General features: G+C 39.6%; 1 protein-coding gene across 15 annotated transcripts in view; it reads right to left on the bottom strand.

The window, feature by feature from the left end:
- The window catches only part of NCOR1 (nuclear receptor corepressor 1), a 238,392-nt gene that overhangs the window by 24,041 nt on the left and 189,247 nt on the right, over positions 1–25,104 (bottom strand). For 14 of the 15 annotated variants that reach the window (XM_023764861.1, XM_023764867.1, XM_023764865.1 and 11 more), the window contains 14 exons: positions 20,314–20,474; positions 18,224–18,344; positions 18,024–18,125; positions 17,577–17,677; positions 15,215–15,380; positions 12,898–13,038; positions 11,253–11,336; positions 10,584–10,840; positions 8,583–8,943; positions 5,763–5,990; positions 3,102–3,311; positions 2,491–2,640; positions 2,031–2,144; positions 209–374 (listed from right to left, as the gene is read on the bottom strand). In XM_023764861.1, the coding sequence (XP_023620629.1) occupies positions 209–374; positions 2,031–2,144; positions 2,491–2,640; positions 3,102–3,311; positions 5,763–5,990; positions 8,583–8,943; positions 10,584–10,840; positions 11,253–11,336; positions 12,898–13,038; positions 15,215–15,380; positions 17,577–17,677; positions 18,024–18,125; positions 18,224–18,344; positions 20,314–20,474 (2,362 nt within the window). The remainder of the gene's footprint in view (positions 1–208; positions 375–2,030; positions 2,145–2,490; positions 2,641–3,101; positions 3,312–5,762; positions 5,991–8,582; positions 8,944–10,583; positions 10,841–11,252; positions 11,337–12,897; positions 13,039–15,214; positions 15,381–17,576; positions 17,678–18,023; positions 18,126–18,223; positions 18,345–20,313; positions 20,475–25,104) is intronic. The other variant, XM_023764864.1, reaches the window with a different exon arrangement.

Genomic DNA, 25,104 nt, shown 5'->3' with positions numbered 1-25,104 from the left:
CAGCTGTGAAGGGTGGCTCTGTACTGGGGGTGGGGGAGGGGGGGGCGGGTGCAGTGGGGAGATGGAAGGACAAACTGCAACAACAACAAATGTTTAGTGGGTAGTAAATCAGTACTAAAATTACTGCAATCACATACTAAAAAGTGTGTATGCAAGAAAGTGGTGTTTTTTGTTTTTTTATTAAAAAAACCCAAAAAACAAAACTTACATGATTCGTAGCTGAGCACTTGGATCCAAAGGTGTAATTACACTGGTTCCATTGGTTCCCTGGAAAACACTGGGTCTCTGCTGCAATATGGTCTCCTGAGCTCTTACTGAAGGGGACGGGGAGCGAACATATCCATGACTGCCGGGTCGGCCAGGCTGTTCTGCGCCTTCAGGGGGCAGAAAAAACCCCCCCAAAAAAGGCAAGTCATAAGGAAGAAGCTAGAGACAGCAACATTTAGGGACTGTTCATTTCATAATATTCCTAAATAGGTAAAAGGAACATGAGATAAGAAATTGATATCCCACCTTCTGGCCTTTGTAGAAATTTGTTCTATAAGAGTTTCTTAATAAAGATGCAAGAAAACCACACTAGTAACATGAAACAAAAGCACCAGCTTTCATTTATTGTCCTTGCCATTTGGGACAAGTTTCTATCTTGATTCCAGAGAGAAACAAAAATAACACTGATAATGAAGTACAAATCAGATACATTCGTTTTTCAGCTTTTTCCTCAAACTCTGGTGTGTTTCTCATTTCCAAAATCAAATTCGGTTCAGCTTAATAAGGATCATAATGAAAGTAATATACTGCTGCTCCCCGGGTTTCAGGCAATTTCATTCACCCAGTTCTTCCTGCCCCTCCTTTCCTGCCTTCCACAAGTACCTGTTTCTCTCAGCAAACCCTCTTTTTATTTTTTAATCCTCACCTGAGGATATGTTTTTACTGCTTTTTTAAAGAGAGAGGGGGGGGAGAGAGAGACACACATCGATGGGAGAAACATTGATCAGTTGTCTTCTCGTACATGCCCCGACTGGGGATCAAACCCACAACCTTTTCGTGTAAAGGGCGATGTTCCAACAAAATGAGCCACTGGACAGAGCAGCAAGCCCTCTTTTGACATGAAATCATCTACACTGACCTTCCCAAAAGCGCAGCTCCACAAACTACACTTCTTCAATATTTGAGACTTTTTTTGTTCACCTAACCTTAGCTCTTGACTGGTCAAAACTATTTTACTCAGAAGCCCTCAAATTCCTGTTCTAATCACTTTCTTTTCTTCCACCTCTTGTTCTAAGCCCTCACTCTGACTTTCTTACTCTTTGTCCTCAGAAGAGCTAGCAGTCTCAGTATACACCCGTTCTCATAGCAGGTAGCACCTAGGGCAGCTTTTTTGGCAATTTTATCCCTTCTGATCTCACATCAGCTCATGTGATTGTTTCTATAGGTTATATTCCCAGGAGTGGAATTGCTATTTAAATTTTTATATCTCTGAAAAGGCTCTCCCCATCTCACTGCCACTTATAATGTATGAGAACCAGTGTTTCTTCAGACACTGCAACACAGGACATTATCAACCTATGAACTATGGAGAACAAAAATGGTATTTTATTGTGTTAAATCTGCATGTTATCCATCAGTGGGACCACAGATACTTTAAAAATATAGTTCCTGCTGAGGTTATATATCACTTGTACTTGGCTTCCTATACATATGTCTTCATATCTATGAACCTTTTACTTGGGCTGCTTCCAGCTCCAAGGAGCTCCCCAGCCAATATCTTCAGGGCCAACTGTAGCCACCAGGAGCCAAATCAAAACACCTTCATCATGAAAACTTCATTTTCCCGTTTAAAATTTATCTCGGCACCATTTCAACTTCTATAGCATTTTTAACTGTACACTTCCCGTAAGGTATGTAATTACTTTCTCTCTTGTAATTCTTGTTTGTCAGAACCTTAGCATCCCCACAATGTCAGACACAATGCCACTGTCGCAGTAGATTACAAACGAGTGTCCACAGAATGACAGAGCCACCCCACTCACTGGGCCGAAGGTAGAGGTCCGAGGAAGCTGCGGCGATCCGTTCCCGCTCCTTCTCCCGCTCCCTTTCACGCTCTCTTTCAGCACTCGCAGCGGCTGCAAGGTGTGTCGAGTGTCCTGTAAAACACATAAATCTGCAACTTAAAGACAAAAATATTAACCTATCAGGTACAATTCAATTTCAAAATTCTTAGCTGAAATTTTTTCAAAATGTTTCATATTTAAAATGTAGGAAGTTCATTTTATTATTCTTAGACGATAAATGGAGCCTAACACAAGTTACTTTAGGATATTTCTAGAGTACCTAGTGACAGGCAGGTAGCAATAGCAACTATTACTAAATATTAAATGAAAAACACAGACCATATGGGGGAAAAGTGCCCCAAATACCTCCAAAGGCTATGCTGTTAATCCTGGAGCGCATGGTCATATCAGAGAGGTATGTGAGTGTGTGGACTCTTACCTGGAGACATAGAAGCAGAGTTGTATGGCCTGGGAGGGAACGTAATCTGTGTACCAGGAATATAAGTGATTCTGTCCATGGGAGGAGTACTTGTTCCCCCTGGGTGAGGCACTAAAATTGCTGGAGGCATATTGGTCAGATCAATGATTCCTGCTCAAAAGACAAATACAATAAAATTATCTTAAGTATTATTCTAAAGATACAGAACTACACATGGCTTTGTTGTTGTTGTTTATCTCTATAACCCAATGATACACTGTGTTCAGTACAAATAAAGATGTTTAAGAACTTCATCACTTTGTAAGACTTTCTTTGAATCTAGAGAAGGATATGAAATACTCTGCCCCACATGGACTTATGAGACAGAAAACTAGTAAAACAATGACTTCAATATCTAGCACAATGACTTGGTTTACTTATTTTAGTGTTCACCAAAATACCCTGTCTCAATACATTACTTTGCCTTCAAGGGCTAAAGGCTATAGGAAAAAGTAATGCCTTCTTTTCTTTTCTTTTCGCATAGTTTATTCAACAAATTTTTTATTGAGTACCTAGGACACCATGGGTACACACAGTAAGTTCTATGAAATCTGAACTGCGAAGACACAGACCCCTTGTTGCTGGGTACGGGAGACCCAGCTGCTGCTCTCGTGGGGAGAGTCCTCTGGCCACATCTGGGCGCAAGTTCACTTGCATCTGCTGTGAGGTGATGTAGTCATTTAGGATTGTCTGTCTTGTGTTCTCCATTGCATAAAGCTGGTACTGACTTGGGTAACCTGGCGTGGGTGAAAGCTGTCTCTGAAACAGGTAAGCAGCAGCAGCTGATTGAGAGAATGAGAGAAAGGCATTTCATTTAATCTAAACATCATTCACAAAAAAGAGTAAGGAAACAACAGTCTATGGCGCTAATGCACATATGCATCTTTTATTTAGCATGGGACGGTGCTGAAGAGAGGAAGATGGATTCATTTTAGACCTTGATATATATATCAGCAATATTTAATATACACATTCTAATGTCAGATGTAATGGAAAAGGGGAAAGAGAAACTAGACAAAATATGATTATTAACCTTTTACCAGTAGAAAAGGTGCTAAAAAAATTCCCAAGTAGTTTCAATCTTTGCCATGTACCTTTATTATATTTTCACCTGAAGTCTCTACTAGCTGTTTGAAAATAAAATTATTTTTAAAGTACTGATTGTCCAATATGACCAAATAGAGATACGTGTGAAAACACTTTGTAACAAACAGTAACTTTACTTCTATGGGGGTGAAAATGATTAGTCCATTAACATTTAATTAGTCCATGTGTTTTGAGGAGAGATTAGCAAACTTTTCCTATAAAGGGCAGATGTCAAAAATCTTATGGTCTCTGCCATTGAAGCCACAAACAGAAACAAATGCATGTGGCTATGTGCTAATAAAGCTTTATTTATACCAACAGGCAGGATCAGAATTTTGTCCCCAGGCCATAGTTTGACAACTCTAGGCTAGAGAATGACACAAGATATTAGGAAGGGGTAGGTATGGTAAAAAAAAAAAAAAAAAGGTAACACCTCTATCCTCAAAACATTTGTAATCCAGCAAAAACTAAAAAATGACAAGCAGCACTGGCCGGTTTGGCTCAGTGGATAAAGCATCGGCCTGGGGACTGGGAGGTCCTGGGTTCAATTCCAGTCAAGGGCATGTACGTTGGTTGCAGGCACATCCCCAGTGGGGGATGTGCAGGAGGCAGCTGATCGATGTTTCTCTCTCATCGATGTTTGTAACTCTCTATCCCTCCCCCTTCCTCTCTGTGGAAAATCAATAAAATATATTTTTAAAAAAAAAATGACAAGCAAATCAAAGTGCAATAAAATAAAGGACTGTAATAAACACTAAATAAAAGTATAAACATTCAACTTTTTCTGAAAGCTTGAGTAAACTAATTATATATATATATATATATATTCTATATATTATGATGAATATATATATATTCATTCTACCTAGAACAACATATGACAGGTTTTCTGGAATGTTTGCTTCCCATTCATCTAGAACTCCATAGCCAGGTAAGTCTGTCCATGGACTCCATGGGAACTTCTGTCTCAGTTCTGGACAGTCCCTAAGGGACTAGGAGTGGACTCCTCTGAAATGTTCTCAGTGAACACTTTGATGGCAGTAATACAGCTTTCCGATAAAATATTTTCTACACATACTCTTAGAAAGCTTGGCACACTGGTAATGAAGATTGCTTCCTTAAAGACCAAGGTAAAACACAAATGTTCTGTGTCCCAATTTCAACTTGAATGATGTAACAAGCAAGAAGAGGTATGAGCAGAAAAAACATTAGAGTTGAGTCTGAGCAGGCAAGAGGAGGAGGGAGTGGGGCCTGGGAGGACAGGGTGGAGCCCACACAGCAGGTGGGTCAGGACAGACGGCCCAGCTGAGACTTTCCACCAACCTGCTGACTGTGCCCATGGGACTCCTTCCCTTTGCAGAGCAGCTGCCCCGCTCCTGGCGCAGCATCACCGTGCCCAGTGCAGACTGCTCTAGAAAACCTAGACACTTGCGCACCTACCAAATTTATATTCACCCACAGTCAGTCTGATCTTTTCAAAAGTTCCTTCTAGCTATACTTGCTACTATAATTATGTAACTTAATGAAATAATCTATAAATGAGAGAAAAATGAAAAGAGTGGTTTCCCTGGAAACTAACTATTTTGGGAAGAATCAATACAGAAGGTGAATCAAGTATGGACTAGACAATTTTAAAAGACCAGGGGAAAAAACTAGAAGCGTTCTGTATTTAGATTGATTTGAATGACTAAATTCTAACCTCACTTGAAAAACCAAACCTGGAAATGTAAGTGTTTACATAAGAAAGACAATGGTAAGGTTTCATCAGTAGACCTGGCCTCAGATTAGAACACTGGTAAATGAATGTCTATGTTGTAAATTAAAATGTTTAAGCTATGCCTGTGCCATTTAAAAATAATTCTTCATATACATTAAGCCACTTTTTCAATCAGCTTAAACAAATGCCATCAGATAAAAGGACTTTTGATATACCTATTACTTTTAGTTCTTTAAGGGGTACTGTAATATTTTGTTTCCTGACTTAGATGCTGATAACATGGGGGTGGTACAGCTTGTGAAAATTCACTGAGCTGTAAGCTAATGATATGTGCAACTGTCTGCATACTGTACTTTAATAAACAGAAAGTTTAAAAAGTCACACAGGTATATTATTTCTTTCCATAAATTAGCACTACCACTGTGCTTACCAGGATCCAGAGCCCTGTGAAACGGCATGGCTGGATCCAGGTGTGTGGGAAGATGGCTCCTATACACCTCTCCTGTGGTGCTGCCTCGATGATGGGGATCAAAAGGACTGTGGCTCACTACGGGGTCCACCCCAGGCACTGGAGACTTCGCTGGTATGCTTTCCCTCTGGGTAGGGGTCAGTGTCGATTTTCTTTCATGATTGATAGATTTGCTAGAAGAAAGCGTAACTGGAAAAAAGAGTCAACATCACAAATTCTTAAGAAAACTTGCTGAGTATGATATTTAACACTTTCTCAACCAATCAAATACAGACTACAGTCATATAATTTTGATCTTCCCTGTCCACTAAACATGCAACATTCAATCTCGCAAAATATGTAAATGTGAAGAACTAGCAGAAGATTTTGAGGTTTGCAGTTCACAAAATACCATGTGGGGGTGCGCTGTACAGTGTGATTGAAACTTTGTGGCCCATGCACAGAAGTCGGTATTTTGTGGAAGAGCCGGTATGTTGTGGAAGAGCCACACTCAAGGGGCCAAAGAGCCGCATGTGGCTCGCGAGCCACGGTTTGCTGAGCCGCAGTTTGCCGACCACTGGTCTAGGGAAAACCTCTATATACAGTACAGAGGTACGAGCCTTGGTTTCAGGCATCCACTGGGGTTTTGGAACATATTCCTTGCAGGTAAGCGGGAACCACTGTACTATTTTTCTTTGCTCTGTACTTGCAAAAGACTTTCTCATTACCACACCAACCTCCATCACCCCCCTACTCTAGCCTCTTCTTGTAGAAATGTTATTCAGAGAGGTTAGAGGATCCCATCAATGCTTATTATATGCAAACACTTATTGGCCATCACCCTCAATTGTTTTAATAACATAGCAAAACACTGTGATAGGTGATTTATAAGAAATATATATGTGGTCTTCATACATAGTTCTTAATTCATAGCTCCCAAACCCTTCGAATTTCCTAAGTATTAGAGGGACAAAGGTGTCTTGTTATGTTATGAGGTGGTGACTTCAAAGCACCCAGGAGAAGGGGATGACTGGCAGGAGAACCAATCAGGTGATTGGAGAGTTGAAACTTTCAGCCCTACTCCCTGACCTCCAGGGAGGCTGAAGGGTAAATCCAATTGTCAATGGCCAGTGATTTAATCAATCGTGCCTACAGAATAAAGCGTTCATAAAAAAGCTAAAGGACTGCCTTCAGAAAGCTTCCAGGTTGGTGGGCAATGGAGGTGCTGGGAGAGGCATGGAAGCGCCACACTCATCATATACTTTGCCTATACATCTCTTCCATTTGGTGGTCTGGTGCCTAAAATGTTTCTCTGACTTCTGTGAGTTTTAGAAATTAACTGAACCCAAGAAGGGGGCTGTGGGAACCTCTGATTTATTGCCAGTCAGTCAAAAGTACAGGTAACAATCTGGACTAGCGATTGGCATCCTGCGTTGGAGGGTGTCCTTGGAACCTCCATCTGCAGCCAGTTGATCAGAAGCAGAAGTGGGTGGGAAAGGAGGAAGGAGGGAAGGGATCTTGTAGGCTGAACCCTTAGCCTGTGGAATCTGATGCTATCTCTGGGTACATAGTGTTGGAACGGAGTTGAATTCTTGGATACCCTGCTGATGTCTGAGAGTTGCTTGTTGGTGTGGAGACCCCCTCCACACACACACACCATGTTGGAAACTGGGTCTCAGAATACCCAAAAAACACACACAGAAAATAAATTTTATCATTTTAGCCATTTTAAAGGGGCAGTTCAGTGGCATTAATATACTCACAACGTTATGCAACCATCGGCACCATCTAATTATTACTTTGATAATATCAACTTGACCATGATCAAACAAATCTGGTCAGAACCAAGAAACATACTCTGGTTCATTACATTCCCTTCCAAGCCTCAACTTGCTCAAATATAAAGTGCATTTTCCCTCCTCAAGGCAATTCTTCTTCAAAACTACAGCTAAAAGGTTTTGGACTCACCACCCCACTCAAGCAGGCACTTCCCTCTCTCCTCCCTCCATGCTACTACCACACCTCTCCCAACGCCTAAAACACACTTCTTCACAACTCCCACAGTGTCCAGCCCAGGACCTTCAGCCCTCACATGAGCCCTCAATTAATATGCACTTCAATACAATTTAAAATAAGTGGAAACACTTTTAAGAAGGTGTCAGATTGTTTTAGGGAGCACCTGACAAAAATCAATGTCTCTCTTACCTTACTGATGTACCCACCAGTAACGAGAACAATAGTTCACATTTACTGAGTCCTTCAAACATGCCCAGCACTATTCTTTTAAAATTCTTTAAACATACGATCTAATTTTATCTACAAAACAATCCAGTGAGGCAGATCTTAATACTATGTTACCATTGTATGGATGAGGAAACACAGGCACAGAAAAAGTAATTTGTCCAAGTTCATGCAGTAAGAACAACCTTAGTTCAAGCCTGAACAGTCTTGCTTCCCAGCCTGAACTTTCACCTACCATACTGATTGCTGCTGAAGAAACAACTGTCAAAACTGACTTCCAGAAAAACTAGGATTAGCTGGAGGGGGTGGAGAGGACACTCTTAAGACTATCCTTATTCTACAGCATTTTTGGACTCCATCACACTCTGCACTTGATTAAAATATTGGGTATCGTACCCACAATTATGTCTACTTTTAATCTGGTAGCCCTCCATAGCCCTAGCATCAAGCACAATCTAAAGATCCTGTGACAACGTAAAGCTAACAATTTCACATTTACTACTAGCCAGATGTGAAAAAGCGCAATAAAAATGATCAGACAAGGACACAAGAATAGCATACCATCAGAAGTTCTATTCATCATGGGTGAGCCTCTGGACATGGTGTTCTGATAACTCACAGGTGTCCGCCGTGCACTGGAGTCGTCATAAATCCCCGGACTCATCTGTGCTTTGGGAGCTTCATGAAGTGTTGACCTAAGAACTGAGGTGCCAGAGCTTACCACGGATGTATGCCGGGAACGCACTTGCTCGCCCGCTTTCACATCCTCGTATTTTCCCCGTTCTATCACTTTTATGTTCTCTGGCACAATTTCCAGTGGAGGCATTCCACGAGTTAGTTTGCTAGGTCCTGTGATTAAGGATTTGACATTGTGTTTGATGGCAGATTGACCCGAGTTGTTGTCAAACTTTATTGGTGTACCCTAAAAGGAAAGAAACAAACATTACAGGTAGCCCAAAGCACCTGAATATTTTCCCATCTAAGGTCTATGTTTGGCTCATGGAAATTATAGTTTGCTATAGTAGTCTTTTTTCTTTTCAATTGCAGTTTACATTCAATATTATTTTGTATTAGTTTCAGGTGTACAGCATAGTGATTAGACAACCACATACGGTGGGGCCTTGACTTACGAGTGTCCCGACTAACAAGTTTTTCGAGATACGAGCCGTCTCTCGGCCGATTTTTTGCTTTGAGTTGCGAGCTAAAATTCGGGTTACGAGCCAGCTTCAGATACCCCACCGCTAGTTGGCGCAGCGAACGTCACAGTGAACGCCATAACATCAGCCCAGCATCACGTGTCTCACTCGTTCACTTTAAGATTTGACATACGAGTAATTTGAGTTACGAGCTCCGTCACGGAACGAATTAAACTCGTAAGTCAAGGCCCCACTGTACTTTACAAAGTGGTCCCCTAATATTTCAAGTACCCACCTGGCACCATACATAATTATTATACTATTGCTGACTATATTCCATATGCTATGCTTTACACCCCTGTGACTATTTTGTAACTACCAATTTGTACTTTTTTTTTAAAATATATATTTTATTGATTTTTTACAGAGAGGGAGGGAGAGGAATAGAGAGTTGGAAACATCGATGAGAGAGAGACATCGATCAGCTGCCTCCTGCACACCCTCCACTGGGGATGTGCCCACAACCAAGGTACATGCCCTTGGCTGGAATCGAACCTGGGACCCTTGAGTCCGCAGGCCGACGCTCTATCCATTGAGCCAAACCGGTCAGGGCTCCAATTTGTACTTTTAAATCCCTTCACTTTTCACCCAGTCCCCCAACTCCCCTCCCCAGCTATTAACCCTGTTTCTTCTCTGTATCTGTAAGTTTGTTCTGTTTTGTTTGTTCCTTTATTTTATTTTTTAGATTCCACATATAAGTAAAATCATATGGTATTGGTCTGATTTATTTCACTTAGCATAATACCCTCTAGGTCCATCCATGCTGTTGCAAATGATAAGATTTCATTTTTTTAATGGTTAAGTAATATTCCATTGTATATATGTACGACTTTTCTTTTTAATTCTCATCCAAGGATATGTTTTTATTGATTTTTAGAGAGGAAGGAAGAGAACGAGAAAGAGAAAGATCAATGTGAAAGAAAAACATACCAAAACCTAGGTATGTGCCCTGATCAGGAATCAACCAACAACCTTTTGGAAAATGGGATGTTCCAAGTAACTGAGCCACCATCTATTAAAGGGCACTTGGGTTGCTTCATCTTGGCTATTGTATATAATAGTTCAATGAATATAGGGGTGCACATATTCTTTCAAATTCGTGTTTAGGATGTAGTAATCTTTATTGTCTGTGTGCATGTCTTGATCAAAAGCCCATGGATCCTGAGTTACGTACTTTCCCACATTATACACAGCACACTATGAACACAATAAAAACTAATGATAAAGCATACATAAAACTTTCACGCTTACTTCCAAGAGATCTGACCTCAAAAGGCCTACTTATTAAGTTGAACTTTTTAAAATGCTTCATAAATATTACAGTCTAAAGTGGAATGACTGGCAAAAAGAACCACAATCCAGTTACCTGGGAGATGGAACCCTCAATTATTGGCCTTGTGCTTTGGACCACTTCTGGAGTTTTCCGGCTTTCCTGAGTTAAAATATCTTGTCGTGGAATCTCGTGAATGGAACGCCCCATTTCTTTGATGGTGGTAATGCCATCATATGGTTTTCCTTTGGTAATGGCACCTTCAAATGCTCGTATGGGAGGACTCTCCCTTTTAATTTGTTTGGGATATTTAAGGCCATCTTCAAAGCTTTCAGTTGTTGCTCTTGGTGTGCCTTCAAATAAGAATTCAAGAAACATACTTATTAAAACAATGCCCATGGTTGCATAAAAATGCCACTGAACTGTACACTTAATTGTTTAAATGGTAAATATTGTTACAATTTTACAATTAAAAAATATTAATGCCTTGTCATCTTGCAGTTTCTAATCAATTTTCTGTTTATAGCAGATCTTTAAATAATCATCAGTCATTTTTTAGGGTTGCAAAATTTCATACATCATTCATCACAATACAGACCAGAATGGTTATTACATAACAAAGATATCTCTACATTAAAAAAAAAAAATTAAATATCTAATATTTCAAAGGGGAAAATATCCTGAAAAACATGTTTCACATACTGCAAATTAATGTCAAACTAGTATGCCAGTGAGGGAGTCACAACAAACAAGCAAAATGTTTACCCTGCATTATGGAACCAGAGAGCACAGTCCTTTCTTTGAGGTCAGAATGAGGGCTCCCCCTGGGCAATGCTCGGCATATCAGTCCTTCAAAACAAGAAAGCAATTCAAGTATTAAACACAATGTGTATGTCAATCCACATGTACTTATACTGTCCTTAGAGTATATGTTTTTGATAAAAGCTCTATGGAGAAAGGGGTATCACTGTAAACTATGTATGGTGCCAGGTGGGCACTAGACTTATCTGGGGGATAACTTTGTAGATTATATAAATGTCTAAGCATTATGCTGCACATCTGAAACTAATATGACATTGAATATCAACTATATTGGAAAAAAAGGGGGGGATATTTTAAATCTGTGAGCTATTCAGAAGCATGTCATGGAATAAAAGTTGGAAGTACCACTATTCCTTTTTAAATCTTTTCCTAATAGAAAATGGGCACAAAAGACATCTATTAGAGGTCAAAAAGGAAAGAAAGACACTTTCAAAGCTAAATCTAAAATCCCAATGCTTCTTTATCAAGGTGAGAGAAAATACAAAGGGACTGAAAATCATTGTTAACTCTGAAATACATCTGTGAGAAAGAGAAAACATGAAAAATAGATAACTTGAAAGTATATAAAACATTAAATGAAACATGCAAATCAAAATTAAAGTGTTATAAATAAGCTCTTAATAAGCTTCATGTTATATGTGTACAGGGTGGGGCAAAAGTAGGTTTACAGTTGTTCATATGGAAAATAATGCAATAATTAATAAATAATACAAGAATAAATTCTATTTCACATACAATTTTGTCCCACCTTGTATTGCTGATAAGTTGAGGGGTCCTTACCCTGTTTTTAGTATTTCATCCCGAGTAAAATTAAACAGTTGGGGCAGGTTAAGAGTTCAAGAAAGTGAGTCATTAAGGAAAAAACCCAGCCCGGCCGTGGTTGCTCAGTGGTTGAGCATCAACCTATGAATCAGGAGGTCACGGTTTGATTCCTGGTCAGGGCACATGCCCTGGTTGCGGGCTCCATCCCCAGTGTGGACCATGCAGGAGGCAGCCGATCAATGATTCTTTCCCATCACTGATGTTTGTTTCTCTCTCTCCCTCACCCTTCCTCTCTGAACTCAATAAAAATATATTTAAAACAAAACCAAACCATACTATCATTTACTGAATGCATATCATAAGGTCAGCACAGGATGGATGCCTGTCTCTAACAATGGTAGGTACAATCCCCTAATTGACAGAAGAGAAAAGAGGTTCAGAGAAATTCACCAAGAAAGGGGAAGCTGGGATTCAAATACATGTCTTTGCTCTATCCATTACACCACTTTATCTGCCTCACAATACAAAGTTCTAATGAATTTTACATTTTTAAACTCATTTATCTCAAACAGAAAAAAATCTACAAATTATATGAGAATTTTAATAGTCACCTACAATGTGACCAATTATGTTTAATTTTTACTTCCCTCCACTGTCATGTAGCACCTGATTTGTATGTCAATATGAATAGGAAGTTAATTTCATATTAATACAGCATCTATTTTATACAGTATACATATTAATAATATACAACCTAACCCAACAATGCACATTTACTAGACCAAATTAAACGTATCTAAATGCTGTTCTGGAAACAAGATTTTACCCTCTAATGGTGCTGACACGGGAGACTCCCTCATTGACAACCCTTGCTTTATATTTCCTTCCACTGATTCATAGCTTCTTTTCAAACTGATTTCATGAGCTGTTCTTGGACTCCTTGTCCCTTCTCGGGCATTCTTAATATCTGCAAAATATAGGAAAAAGAATTGCTCAGACAGAGCTCAAGGTCCATTGTACAGTAAGAAAGTTATTATAATTTCATAGTCTATCTTATAAAAATAATAATATAAAAACTAGTCTTAACCAACAATATACATCTGTGCAAATGGTATTTATAAAAATGTTTTTGGTCATTCAAATATATTTATTGAGTTCAGGCTTACAGATAAGGTTAACAAATTAAGTCCCTTTGTCCATGAAACTTACCTAATAGTAGCAGATACAGATAAATTACTAGGTAATTACTATAGAGTATAATAAGTACTATGAAAGAGAAGTACAATGTGCTATGAGAATGCTGGAAGGGAAACCTAACACTTAAAGGTACAGGTAAGACTGCCTAGAAAAAGTAATGTTTAAGCTGAGAACTGAATGACAAAAGTTGCTTAAGTCAAAAGTAAAGGGAGAGCCCTGGCTGGTGTGGTTCAGTGGTTGGAGTGTCAATCTGCACACAGAGTGTCTCGGGTTTCATTCCCGGTCAAGGGAACATACCTGGGTTGCAGGTTCCATCCCAGGCCCAGTCGGGGCGCACGCGGGAAGCAACCAATTGATGTGTCTCTCTCACATAGATGTTTCTCTATCTCTATCTCCTTCCCCCACTCCCTTCCTTCCATGCTCTCTCTAATAAAATAAAATAAAATAATTGGGAAAAATATCCTTGGGTGAGGATTAACAACAACAAAAGAGGTGGCACAGGCCAAGGGAATAATGAACACAAAATCCCGAGGGCAAGACAGAGTATGATACATTAAAAGAACTTAAATTCAGCCCTGGCTGGGTAGCTCAGTTGGTTAGAGCATCATCCAGATACACCAAGGTTGGGGGTTCGATTTCCAATCAGGGCACATACAAGAAGCAACCAATGAATGCATAAATAAGTAGAACAACAAATCAATGTCTCTGTCTCTTCCCACTCCCTTCCCCTCTCTCTTTCTCTTAAAAAAAGGGGGGGGGGAGGGACTTAAACTCAGTTAATGGCCAATGTATAGAGTGAAGCTGGGAAGAAGAGTGCAGGGGGAGTAACTGCAAAGGGCCTAAGGGGAAAAGTGAGAAGGGAACAATCTGAAGAGATAAGCTGGAAGCAGATCATGGAAGGGTGATTAAGCCAAGGTAAGGGATTTATGATGACCTTAAAGGCAATGGAGAGTCCAGCAGGAAGTGACATGATGTACAGTTCTGACTATGGGTTAAAACTGAAGGCAGGGAGATCAGTTAGGCAGCTACTTAGCCATCCAGATGACAGATGACGGTAACAGTGGGGAATAAAATGAAATGGACAGATTCCAGAGACTTTAGGGAAGAGAAGAGAAACAACTTTGTGACTGGTTGATTGGATATGGAAAGCTTCAAACGGAGGAGTCAAAGATCACGTTCAGATTTCTGTCTTAGACAAGGTACATTAATTTTCTTGCCCCAGAAACAAAAAATGTAAACCAACATATGCCAGAATGTTAAAGCAACAAAGGAGGAAGGAAATAAGAAAGTTACCATATACCTTGTGTCAGGCACTGTGTGCTCACATACTTTATTTCTTTATATTTGAAGAGAAAGGTAAAGCATGACTAGTGACCACTCAGATCACAAAAACAATTGCAAATGAGAACTCAAATCTAGCTCATCACCTGGCTTTTATAAAAAGAACTGAGTCATTCTTATAAAATCATAACTCTGGGAAAATATAACTTAAGAATACATCTAAAGAATTATTTTCTTATAGACATTAAAATAGTTATATTTAAGGAGAATTTAAATTCAATATTCTTCCAGGATCATCAGACTATCATCTACTCCCTAATGCTTAACTCATAAAATAGGAATCTCTTTAAAATAAATGTGATTCTATTAAAGATAACAAAGAGCCTTTTCCTAGGCTAAATCAACAAATTAGAGTTGATGTTAGCTACACTTATGTGACACTTACTATGAGGTTTGCACTGTTCATCACTTTTCATTGACTGTCTCAGTTAATTTTTCACAAACATTTCATGAGAAGGTACTATTATCAACCCCTTTTACACAGAGGAAACTTGTGCTCAGGGAAGGGAAACTGACTTCCCTAAAGCAAGTATGTGGAGCATCAGAGGCCATGTTTTTAGTCACTTGTTGTAGTATTGGCTTCATTGTATAGACATAATACTTACTATCATAAGATAAGATGTGTCCACTTTTGCCTTCATAAATAACATGGCCTTTGGATGCAGCTTCCTCTCTGCCTTTCTCAGGACTGCTCTCTTCAGATATTCTAGAAATGGGCCCCTTCACCAAAGCCTCAGTTGGTATGCCAGCCTGGGACAGAGCTGGGGTACCCTGCCATCAAATCAAACACAAGTACCAGAAAAGTCACTCAAGTTTAGTGGAAATGCAAGATACCTAAAATTTAATCTATCACACTGAGAGTCAAACCAACCCATATTTCCAAAGAAGAAAAAACGAGCACATGAGAGAAAATCAGACATTAAGTTTTTATAAACATAAAAAAATACTATATATCTTTATCCTTGAACACTGACACAAAAAAACCTCTTAAAATGTTGATAAATATGAGTTGAACCAGCTTTCTTCGACAGTGTGAAGTTAGACCTTTATAAAGGCACTTAACTGGAGAAAGAAAAAGCTGTGTTAAGGCCTTAAATCATGCAAAATTTATTAAGTTTCTTCAAAATTTCTAATAAAAATAAGATAAAAATAATAATAAAATAAAATAAAAATAATAAAAATATGATAAATTAAGTTGTAACTTTCAGAATACCACAACTTTCTCTTATAATGTGGTAAGAGGAATAAAGAACTTTCAATTCCCAAACTTCTGCTGGGTTAGACCCCTAGTCATCAGTAAGAGAAAAGGAAGAAAAATTCAGATGTCTCCATTTTGTGATATGGATTCAGTTTAGGTCCTGTCATCTGAATTTTCACCATCATTAGTCCTCTTTTGGGTTGCCTATGACCATGGCTCTTTTTACCTTTCCTTTGAACAATAAACCCTTCCTTCTAGGAAAATCATTCATGAAATCTAATATGTAAAGTACTTGGCACAAGTGAACTGCTTGGGATGAAATGGAAGTGGAAGGGCCAGGCCTAGCTCACTCACACATTTTTGAGTTCTCAAAATTCTAGACAGCACAATTTGAAATGACATGCTTACAGCAGGAAGAATAATGAGACCAATACATTTCCTCATTTAGCCATTAAGTGAGCTCAGTAGCAAACATCTGGAAGTTCTTCATACCTACTTTGAAAGTGCCCATGTCAGACTGATTTAAAAATAAACAGATAAAGCCCAGCCTCATTTGATATAGTTCATTCTGTCTTCCTACCCACAATTTGGATACTAGAGTGAAAATGAAGAAGAAAAAAATAATATGCATAGGCCATTTACTTTTCTTCTGTTTATATTAAAGTATTTGCTTATTCTACAAACTAATTTCAGGGGAACATATATTTAGATCTGAATTGTATGTAACTTTCTAGATTACTATATGCTATCTCCTATAAACCAGCGGTTGCCAACCTTTCGGACCTCACGGACCACCAGTGGTCCAGAGACCACTGGTCGGCGACCACTGCTATAAACCATGTCTTAAGGAGGAATCACTGGGAGATCTTATTAAATGGAGTATCTGATTCAATAGGTCTAAAGTGGGGACTGAAACTTCTGCATAATTTAACAAGCTCCCAGGTGATGCTGATGCTCTGGGGCACAAACCATACTTGGTCAGCAAGGTCCTAGAGCATGGGTCTCAAATGGGCATGCAGCAGAATCACCGGAAGGCTGAAAAACCCAGTTTGCTGGGTCTCCTCCCCATGGGTGAGATTTCAGTACATCTGGGGTCGGGCCTCATTTATAGGTCCAACAATTTCTCAGGAGACACTGATGCTGCTGATGTAGGGACCACACTTTAACAACCACTGTCCTAGGAAACAGGAACAAAGGACAAGGAGGAGGAATAGAACAGAAAACCTGTGATAGGTACAATGTGCAAAATACAGAACTCTGTTTATAATAATTTCCCAACATAGAATTTTCCATTCCCAGATTTATATTAATAAAGAAGCTAAGGAGTAAAAAAAAAAAAAAATTTAAAAAAAATAAAGAGGCTAAGGAGTGTTTTACATTTCAAACTAAAATTAACATTTAAGTGAGGAAAATACCTTTTATTACTCAAAATTGGCAATTTATTTAGCCTAAAATTGGAAGAAGATACTTGATTTTTGGTGCTTTTGTCAATGCCATCCATATTTCCTAGTTTAGCATTAGATTCTAGCAAGGCAGCTTACATAGTAAGATTACAGACCTTTCAAATGAACCACAGCTAATAGTCAAAATAATCACATTAATGACTTTATGCAGACAGTTTATGGATCTGGGATTTATCATCACTGAAACCCAGTTCCAATACCCAGAACAATGAACAACTTGATCACAAAGCTATATAGCTGGACAGCCAAAGCTCTTGAGACTTTTCCTCCAGTGTTCTTAGCATTTCAGGAATGATCGTAACTAACCTGAGTGATAGAGCCCCGTAGTGATGGGATGCTTTCCACGGAAATTTTGCTTGTTGGAGTACCCCGGGTGATACTTCCTTCTTGAGTGGCTCCTGTGGTACCTGAATAACAACAAAATCATTGGCAAATTATATCTTCTACAGCAAAGAAAACACACAAACATCACCCCATACTTGGGAGAGGGATAAGAGAAGGAAATAGCAGCACACAAAAAAATTTTTTGTTTTCTTGAAATGTACTTTTAAAGTAATATTGCACTTATTACAAAGGACTGCTGAAATATGGAATTTCAAAGTTCTTAAGTCATTTTTATATGGAAAGAAAACTTAAAGTTAGAATTTAAAGGCTCTAACTTAAAAACCCACCATTAAAACATATCAATTACTTACTTTAATAAATTAATTGGGGACAAAAGTTTAATATTTCTGCCGAACAGCATATTTTTACCTCTGACCACTCCTTCATGTTGTGCCCTGACCAATAAACCCTCAGGTTGTGAGTTTTGGCTTCGGGGAGAAAATTCTTCCTGCTTGATATAGGGCACAGTAGCTATGGACCAAAGCAAAAGAAAAATGTAGAGATCAACTGCTGAGTTACTGACTATGATGCTATAAAGGCAGAAACATGATGAACAGTTACTCACTGACCTGCTTTGGCAGATTCCTGTTGCCGTGGTAGTCCAAGAGAGATAGAGCCCACTGAGGGCTTAGTGGTTTCTTGAGGGTAGGAAGCCTGATTATGAGAAGTCAAATAAGTGCCAGGTGTTCCCTAAAAATAATTTTAAAAGTCCAAAATAACAGTGTCTTTTCGCAAGGTCAACTACAAAGTTAATGTTCACATTTCTGTTTATAAAAATTTATACCCCCAATGCCCAAATATTAAAATAGATATTTATAAAGCAAGAAAATCCTTACATGGCCAAGTAATCTATGCTTATATGGTCAATTAATTAAATGTTAACTAATACAAAATTAACAAAATGGCCAAATTTTAAAATATCTACACTCACATGGTAAATTCATTTATGCTTACATGGTCAATTAAGCTGTGATGAAGGAGGCAGGAATATACAATGGGGAAAAGAGTTTCTTTGTAAACTGAGCATATACATGCAAAGAAAAAAAAGAAGCTGACTACTTTCTTACATCACATACAATAATAAACTCAAAATAAATTAGTCCTTTGTATGCCGTAAGTGTCTATAGACGCAAGCGGCAGACCTTCCCCACACACCACGCGCGTCTATCGCTGCAAACCTCGCATATCAACTCTGGTCACCCAATTTTAAAACCAGATTTGTTAGTGACATCTCTGGGTTTGTAGAGAAAATTACGGTAACTTAAATTCATAAATATTCCAGCACATATGGAAGAAATGGGCATGGTTTCTGTTTTGGACACGTGGCAGTTAACTGGTTAAAGACTTAAATATAAGACTGAAACCATAAAACTCCTAGAAGAAACCATAGGCAGTAAATTCTTTTATTTTATTCTTAGCAATATATTTTTGAATATGTCTCCTCAGGCAAGGGCAACAAAAGCAAAAATAAACAACCGGGACTACATCAAACTAAAAAGCTTTTACAGAACAAGGGAAATCAACAAAACATCAAAAAAGGCAACCTAGCTAACAGAGAATTGTTGTCCATTCTAGAACTTCTATAACCTAGTAACAAAAAGACCAAATAAAACTTGTTAAGACTTAAACAGTCACATCACAATCAGATGTGCAAAGAGCCAATAAGTACATCAAAAAGTGCTCAACCTCATTTGTTGCCAGAGAAATGCAAAATAAAACTACAAAAACATTACACACCCCCTAGATTACATATACCCAGCAATTCCACTGTCAGAATTATACAAAATAAATTAAAACATATGCCTACAAAAAGCCCAGAAAAAAATGTTCCTATCTGTTGTATTCATAGTAGCCATAAACTAGAACAGTTCAGGTTTCCATCAGCAAGGAAATGGATAACAAACTGGTATGCTCATACAATGGAGTATTCAGTAATAAAAAGGAAGAAAATACTGATTACACAAAAACCTGGATAAATTCCTAAAACCACTATGCTAAGTTAAAGACAGACACAGTACACACTGTGTAATTCCATTTATATGAAGTTCTGGAAAAGGCAAAACTAATCTATGACAATAGAAAGCAGAACAGTGGTTGCTTCAGGCATTGGAAAAGGAGACTGCTCAGAAAAGGGCAAGAGAAAATATTCTGAAGTGACAAAAATGCTCTATAACCTTAGCATACGTAAATAGAATCTTTAAAAGTAACATTTTACTGTCGCTGGCTGTGCACAACAGTAAAAACTGAGTGAGCCATTAAGATCAGACCATGTTAAAAAAAAAAAGATATATATTGGCCAAAGTCAGAATAAACTAAGGCTTGCCAATCATCTAAGATTTAACATGTAGAGCCTTTACAATAGTCAAAAGATATTCTAGTTACTTGACAACACTCCATTTTCACTTCCATTACACTAGGCTTCAGAGCACATATGCCTTTTGTAAGTTAAACCAGACAGTGTGCCGGAGCCCACTATCTGGGCATGTAACTCACACAAACTTCCTGGGCATGGCATGGAGTACAGTGATTGCTGCATTTTCTGGTCATATATAAACAGATTTTTATTTATTAGGATTTTGACAGATCAGTATGAGGAGGGAAAATTTTTACCAAAGCCATATTCACCAGGAAAAGCTACTGGGAAGAAAAGCCATTTTACCTGTGAGATGGAGCCACCCAGTATAAAAGACGGTTTTTCTGAAGCCACTGTGGATTTGGATGACGGGATGAGAGGAGGAGGTGGCCTAGTGGGTCGAGTTGTTGGAAGCCGAACCCCTTCAGGGAGATTAGTTATCACGTGATGTGGAGTAGGCTGGAGGACTTTTAAAAGGAAGAAAAAAATGATTTAAAATAGTCAATTTGCCAGTCTGCAACATTTTACCTATCACAGTCATTTCTAAATTTTTGAATCAAAAATTAGAATATAAGTGCAAGATGAAGCTGAGGATGAACATTTCTATTTTAAACCTCCCTGTTACTTTAATTAAACCTGTATACACATTCAGGTCACTAATGGTATTTGTGAGGTTGAAATATTCAACTCCCCATCAAACCAGAGCTTTCAATTAAATGTTCATTTCAAACTATTTCTGTGTAGCATATGTAGACAGAATCTTTAATAATTTTTGTTCTCACTCTTTGGACCTCACAATGGAGGTGAGATAAAAGAGTGCTTCTTAGGGATAGTTGATATTACAACTTTGGAGAAGATACTGACATGATTGACAACTAATTATATAATCTCTACGCACCTCTTGTAAGTTGAGAAACATTTACTGATTCTAGCTCTCTCAGACTCTTGAATTTCTGCGATAGGTGGGGGAGAATGGAGATCTCAAGTTTTTTACAAAGTACATGTACTCTTAAGAGAAAAGCCAGTCAAATGTCACAGTATACATGTGCCAACATAAATTTCCCAGTGGCCCAGTGAATCTCAACTGAATATAACTAACTAGAGGCCTGGTGCACGGATTTGTGCACATTGAAAGGTAATTATTTTGAAGGTGTCTGGTGGGGTGGGCATGGGCAAGAGGGGCTGGACACGCCCTGGAGCCAACCTCTGGTGGTCCCTCCCAGGCTGGCCACACCTGGGGTGGTGTCTCTGGAGTGAGCAGGGTCCCTCCGGCAGGTGAGTTCCCTCAACCTGGCCTGAAGGAATAGGGCAGAAATCGGCAGTCTGACATTCCCTGAGGGGTCCCGGATTGAGAGAGGGCACTCTGCAAATTTGCTGTCGCTCTGCAGCTCCTGCATTGAGCATCTGACCCCTGGTGGTCAGTGCACGTCATAGCTACTGGTGGGTCAGCCGGTTGGCCGGTCGCTTAGCCTTTTATATATTAGAGGCCCAGTGCACGAAATTTGTGCACTGGGGCGGGGGGGTGGGGTGGGGGAGGAACCCTCAGCCCAGCCTGCACCCTCTCCAATCTGGTATCCCTCTCACAATCCAAGACTGCTGGCTCCCAACTGCTCGCCTGCCTATCTGCCTGCCTGATTGCCCCTAACCACTTCTGCCTGCCAGCCTGATCACCCCCTAACCACTCCCCTACTAGCCTGATCGACACCGAACTACTCCCCTGCTGGCCAGATCGCCCCCAAGTGCCCTCCCCTGCAGGCCCGATCGCCCCCAACTGCCCTCCCCTGCTGGCCCTGTCATCCCCAACTGCCCTCCCCTGCTGGCCTGACTGCCCACAACTGCCCTCCCCTGCAGGCCATCTTGTGGCCACATGGAGGTGGCCATCTTGTGTTGGAGTGATGGTCAATTTGCATACTGGTCATGACTAATTAGCATATCTGGGCTAATTAACATATCCCTCTCTTATTATATAGGAATAGATGATGGAATGCAGAAAAACAAAGTAATTTTGAAAAGGCAAGGACATACCCTGGAACAGCACTTCATTGGCAAGATTAAACCACCCATGTCTAACATCAGTAGGTAGATGGCCAGTACCCACTGTACTGAGGAACGATATTTGTTTACCTGGTGGGACACTTACAGGGAGCTGCCCTCCTACTGGGCTGTGGAGCGGCTTTACTGAACTCTCGCGGAGAGAGCCTACGGGGTGGTGCTGACCATGCTCCAGTATTGTACACACATGCTTCCTGCTCTAGAGCACATCTGACCTCAGCATAAGGCATAGAGGCAACTGATTTTCCTATGAAGTTAAAGTTATCCCAATAAGGGAAGAACCCCAAATTGAAATAGTAAGTGTGAAGAACCAAGCCCACCCATCCAGGGCAGATCCAAATGTATGCTAATGTCAAGGTCTAATTAAATTCCTCCAGAGAGGTGGGGAGAGCCAATAAATCTAGATCTTCTGTGTCTTCACGCCCCCCCCCACGACCTAATAAAATCCTCAAAAATTCAATTACATTTTTACCTGTAAAAGGAAAAAAAAATCCTCTTTCCTCTGATTGGGAAAATCAAATGTTTTCCTATGCAATAAAGACTACAACAGGCTAACATCAGATTATCCAGCCATTCTGTAAATTCAAGTCTGGCCTGAATTAGAGGTCAGATATCTGAGGATTCCAAATCTTATAATTAGCCCGTTTAAGCCCACTGCTTAATATGCAGAGCAATAAATGTCATAGGAAATGAAAGGAGCTTTTCAAAAGGTGCAGTCAAACTAACCCAAGAAACAGGCTTATAAAATTATAAATATTACTGCAATAATGCTAATGAAAATTACTCTACATAATTTATTTCCACATAAAGTATAAAAAAAACTTTAAGCATTTTAAGGATAGCCCTGGCCGGGTAGTTCAGTTGGTTACAGCATCACCCTGATACACTAAGGCTGTGGGTTCAATTTCCAGTCAGTGCACATATATCAAGCAATGAATGCATAAATTAAGTGGAACAGCAAATCGATGTTTCTCGCTCTCTCTCTTACCCCTTCCTCTCTAAAATCAATAAATTTGAAATTTTAAAAAAGGTAATACCAGTTAAAAAAAATAAAGTTCATATCAGATATGAGTTATATTAAGACTTAAAATATATATGTATATATTATATACAAATTTTATTAAGATAAAATGAACACATTGTAATTTTGGAAAATCAGAAAAGCACAAAGAAGAAAGTGAAATCACTCATAACCCAAATCAGTTAGATTGTGGCATTTTAATGTCTGCCAGAATAAATTCCTTTTCATTCATTATTCTTTTGCTTACCTAGTCTTAATCGTTTATTTTTCCAGATAAGCCTAAATTTAAAGTCATTCTGAGTAGTTCCTCCCCAGAGTATCACTGGAATTTTCACTGGACTTGCATTAAATTTATGAATATAGAAAACTTGACATTTTACAATGAGTTTTCAAATTAAGAAACCTATATATTTTCATATAGTTCTTAAATATCCTTTGATAAAAATTACTTATAGAGATTTTATATTTTGTTGCTAGGAAAACCATCTTCTTCATATATGAGTTATATAGATAGTAGAGGCCCGGTGCACAAAATTCATGCACGGGGAGGTGGGGGGTCCCTCAGCCCAGTCTGCACCTTCTTGCAATCTGGGACCACTCGGGGAATGTCCAACTACCGTATTGTATGCAGGGATTGGGTCTAAACTGGCAGCCGAACATCCCCCTAGCAATCCGGGACCGCTGGCTCCTAACCGCTCGCCTGCCAGCCTGAATGCCCCTAACCACTCTGTTTGCCTGCCTGCCTGATGCCCCTAACTGCTTGCCTGCCTGCCTGATCGCCCCTAACCGCCTCTGCTTCGGCCCTCGCACCCGGGACCCAGGCTTCCCTCCTCCGGTCGGCTGCAGGCACCCAGGACCCAAGCCGGCTTCATCTGGGCAGGCACCAGGATCGAGGGTGGCTTCCCGGCCTCCGGGGCAGGTTCCCCTGGACCAGGCCCTGGCTTTATCCAGGACGTCGGACGTCCGGAAGACGTCTGGTCGATCCGGTCTAATTAGAATGTTACCCTTTTATTAGTATAGATAACTGATTACTGCCGACATACAGGAAAGAAGGATGAGGATTTCTGCATATTTATTTTTTCTTAGAAACTTGAATGTTCCCTTTAGCTCTAATAACTTTTCAGTTGATTCTTTTTTTTTTAAACATTCTAAGACTGTTTTTTTAAAAAATATATTTTTATTGATTTCAGAGAGGGAGAGGGAGAAATAGATAGAAACATCAATGATGAGAATCATTGATCGGCTGCCTCCTGCATGTTCCCTATGGGGGATTGAGCCCACATCCCAGGCATGTGCTCTGACCAGAACTGAACCTGGGACCCTTCAGTCCACAGGCTAACACTCTATCCACTGAGCCAAACCAGCTAGGGCTTCAGTTGGTAGTCTTATCCTGTGAATAATAATTTGTCTTCTCCCTTCAAATAGCTAAAGCTCTTCTTTGATCCTTTTGTCCTTACTACACTATACTAAGTAATGGTGGGCATCCTGGTAGTTCCCTTCCAATGGGAAGGTCTCTGGCATTTCACTATTAATGGAAGGTTTATAATTAGTTTCAAATAGAGACTCATTAGCAAAAGGCATAAAAAGTTCTTTGGTTTACAAAGATATTTTTAAAAACCAGAAATAATTATAGTAACATTAGCTAATATTCAGTATGTACTATGTGCAGAGCACCATGCGTCACATGAATTATATCATTAGACCTCATGACCAGTGATATTATTAACACCATTTTACAGATGAGGAAACTGAGGCTCAAAGAATCACATCTAACTGTCCAGGGAAGGTCACAGGACCAGGAATTTTTCAAAAGCAATCTAAGTCCTGCCCTAACCTCTAGAGCACAGCGCACTGGTGCCTCTCTGAAGCACTCCGTGTTGACTTTCAGATGCCTCTGGGGCATCCATTAGGATAGCTGTATTCTCCCTTCTTTGACATCCTATACAATAAAAGCGTAATATGCAAATTGATCGAACAGAGGAACGACCAGTCAGCGGGGGGTGGGGCCAGTGAGCAGAGGGAGG

Source organism: Myotis lucifugus, unplaced genomic scaffold, assembly GCF_000147115.1.
Source record: "Myotis lucifugus unplaced genomic scaffold, Myoluc2.0 scaffold_355, whole genome shotgun sequence".
Taxonomy (NCBI): Eukaryota; Metazoa; Chordata; class Mammalia; order Chiroptera; family Vespertilionidae; genus Myotis; species Myotis lucifugus.
This window is presented reverse-complemented; position numbering and strand designations above follow the sequence as displayed.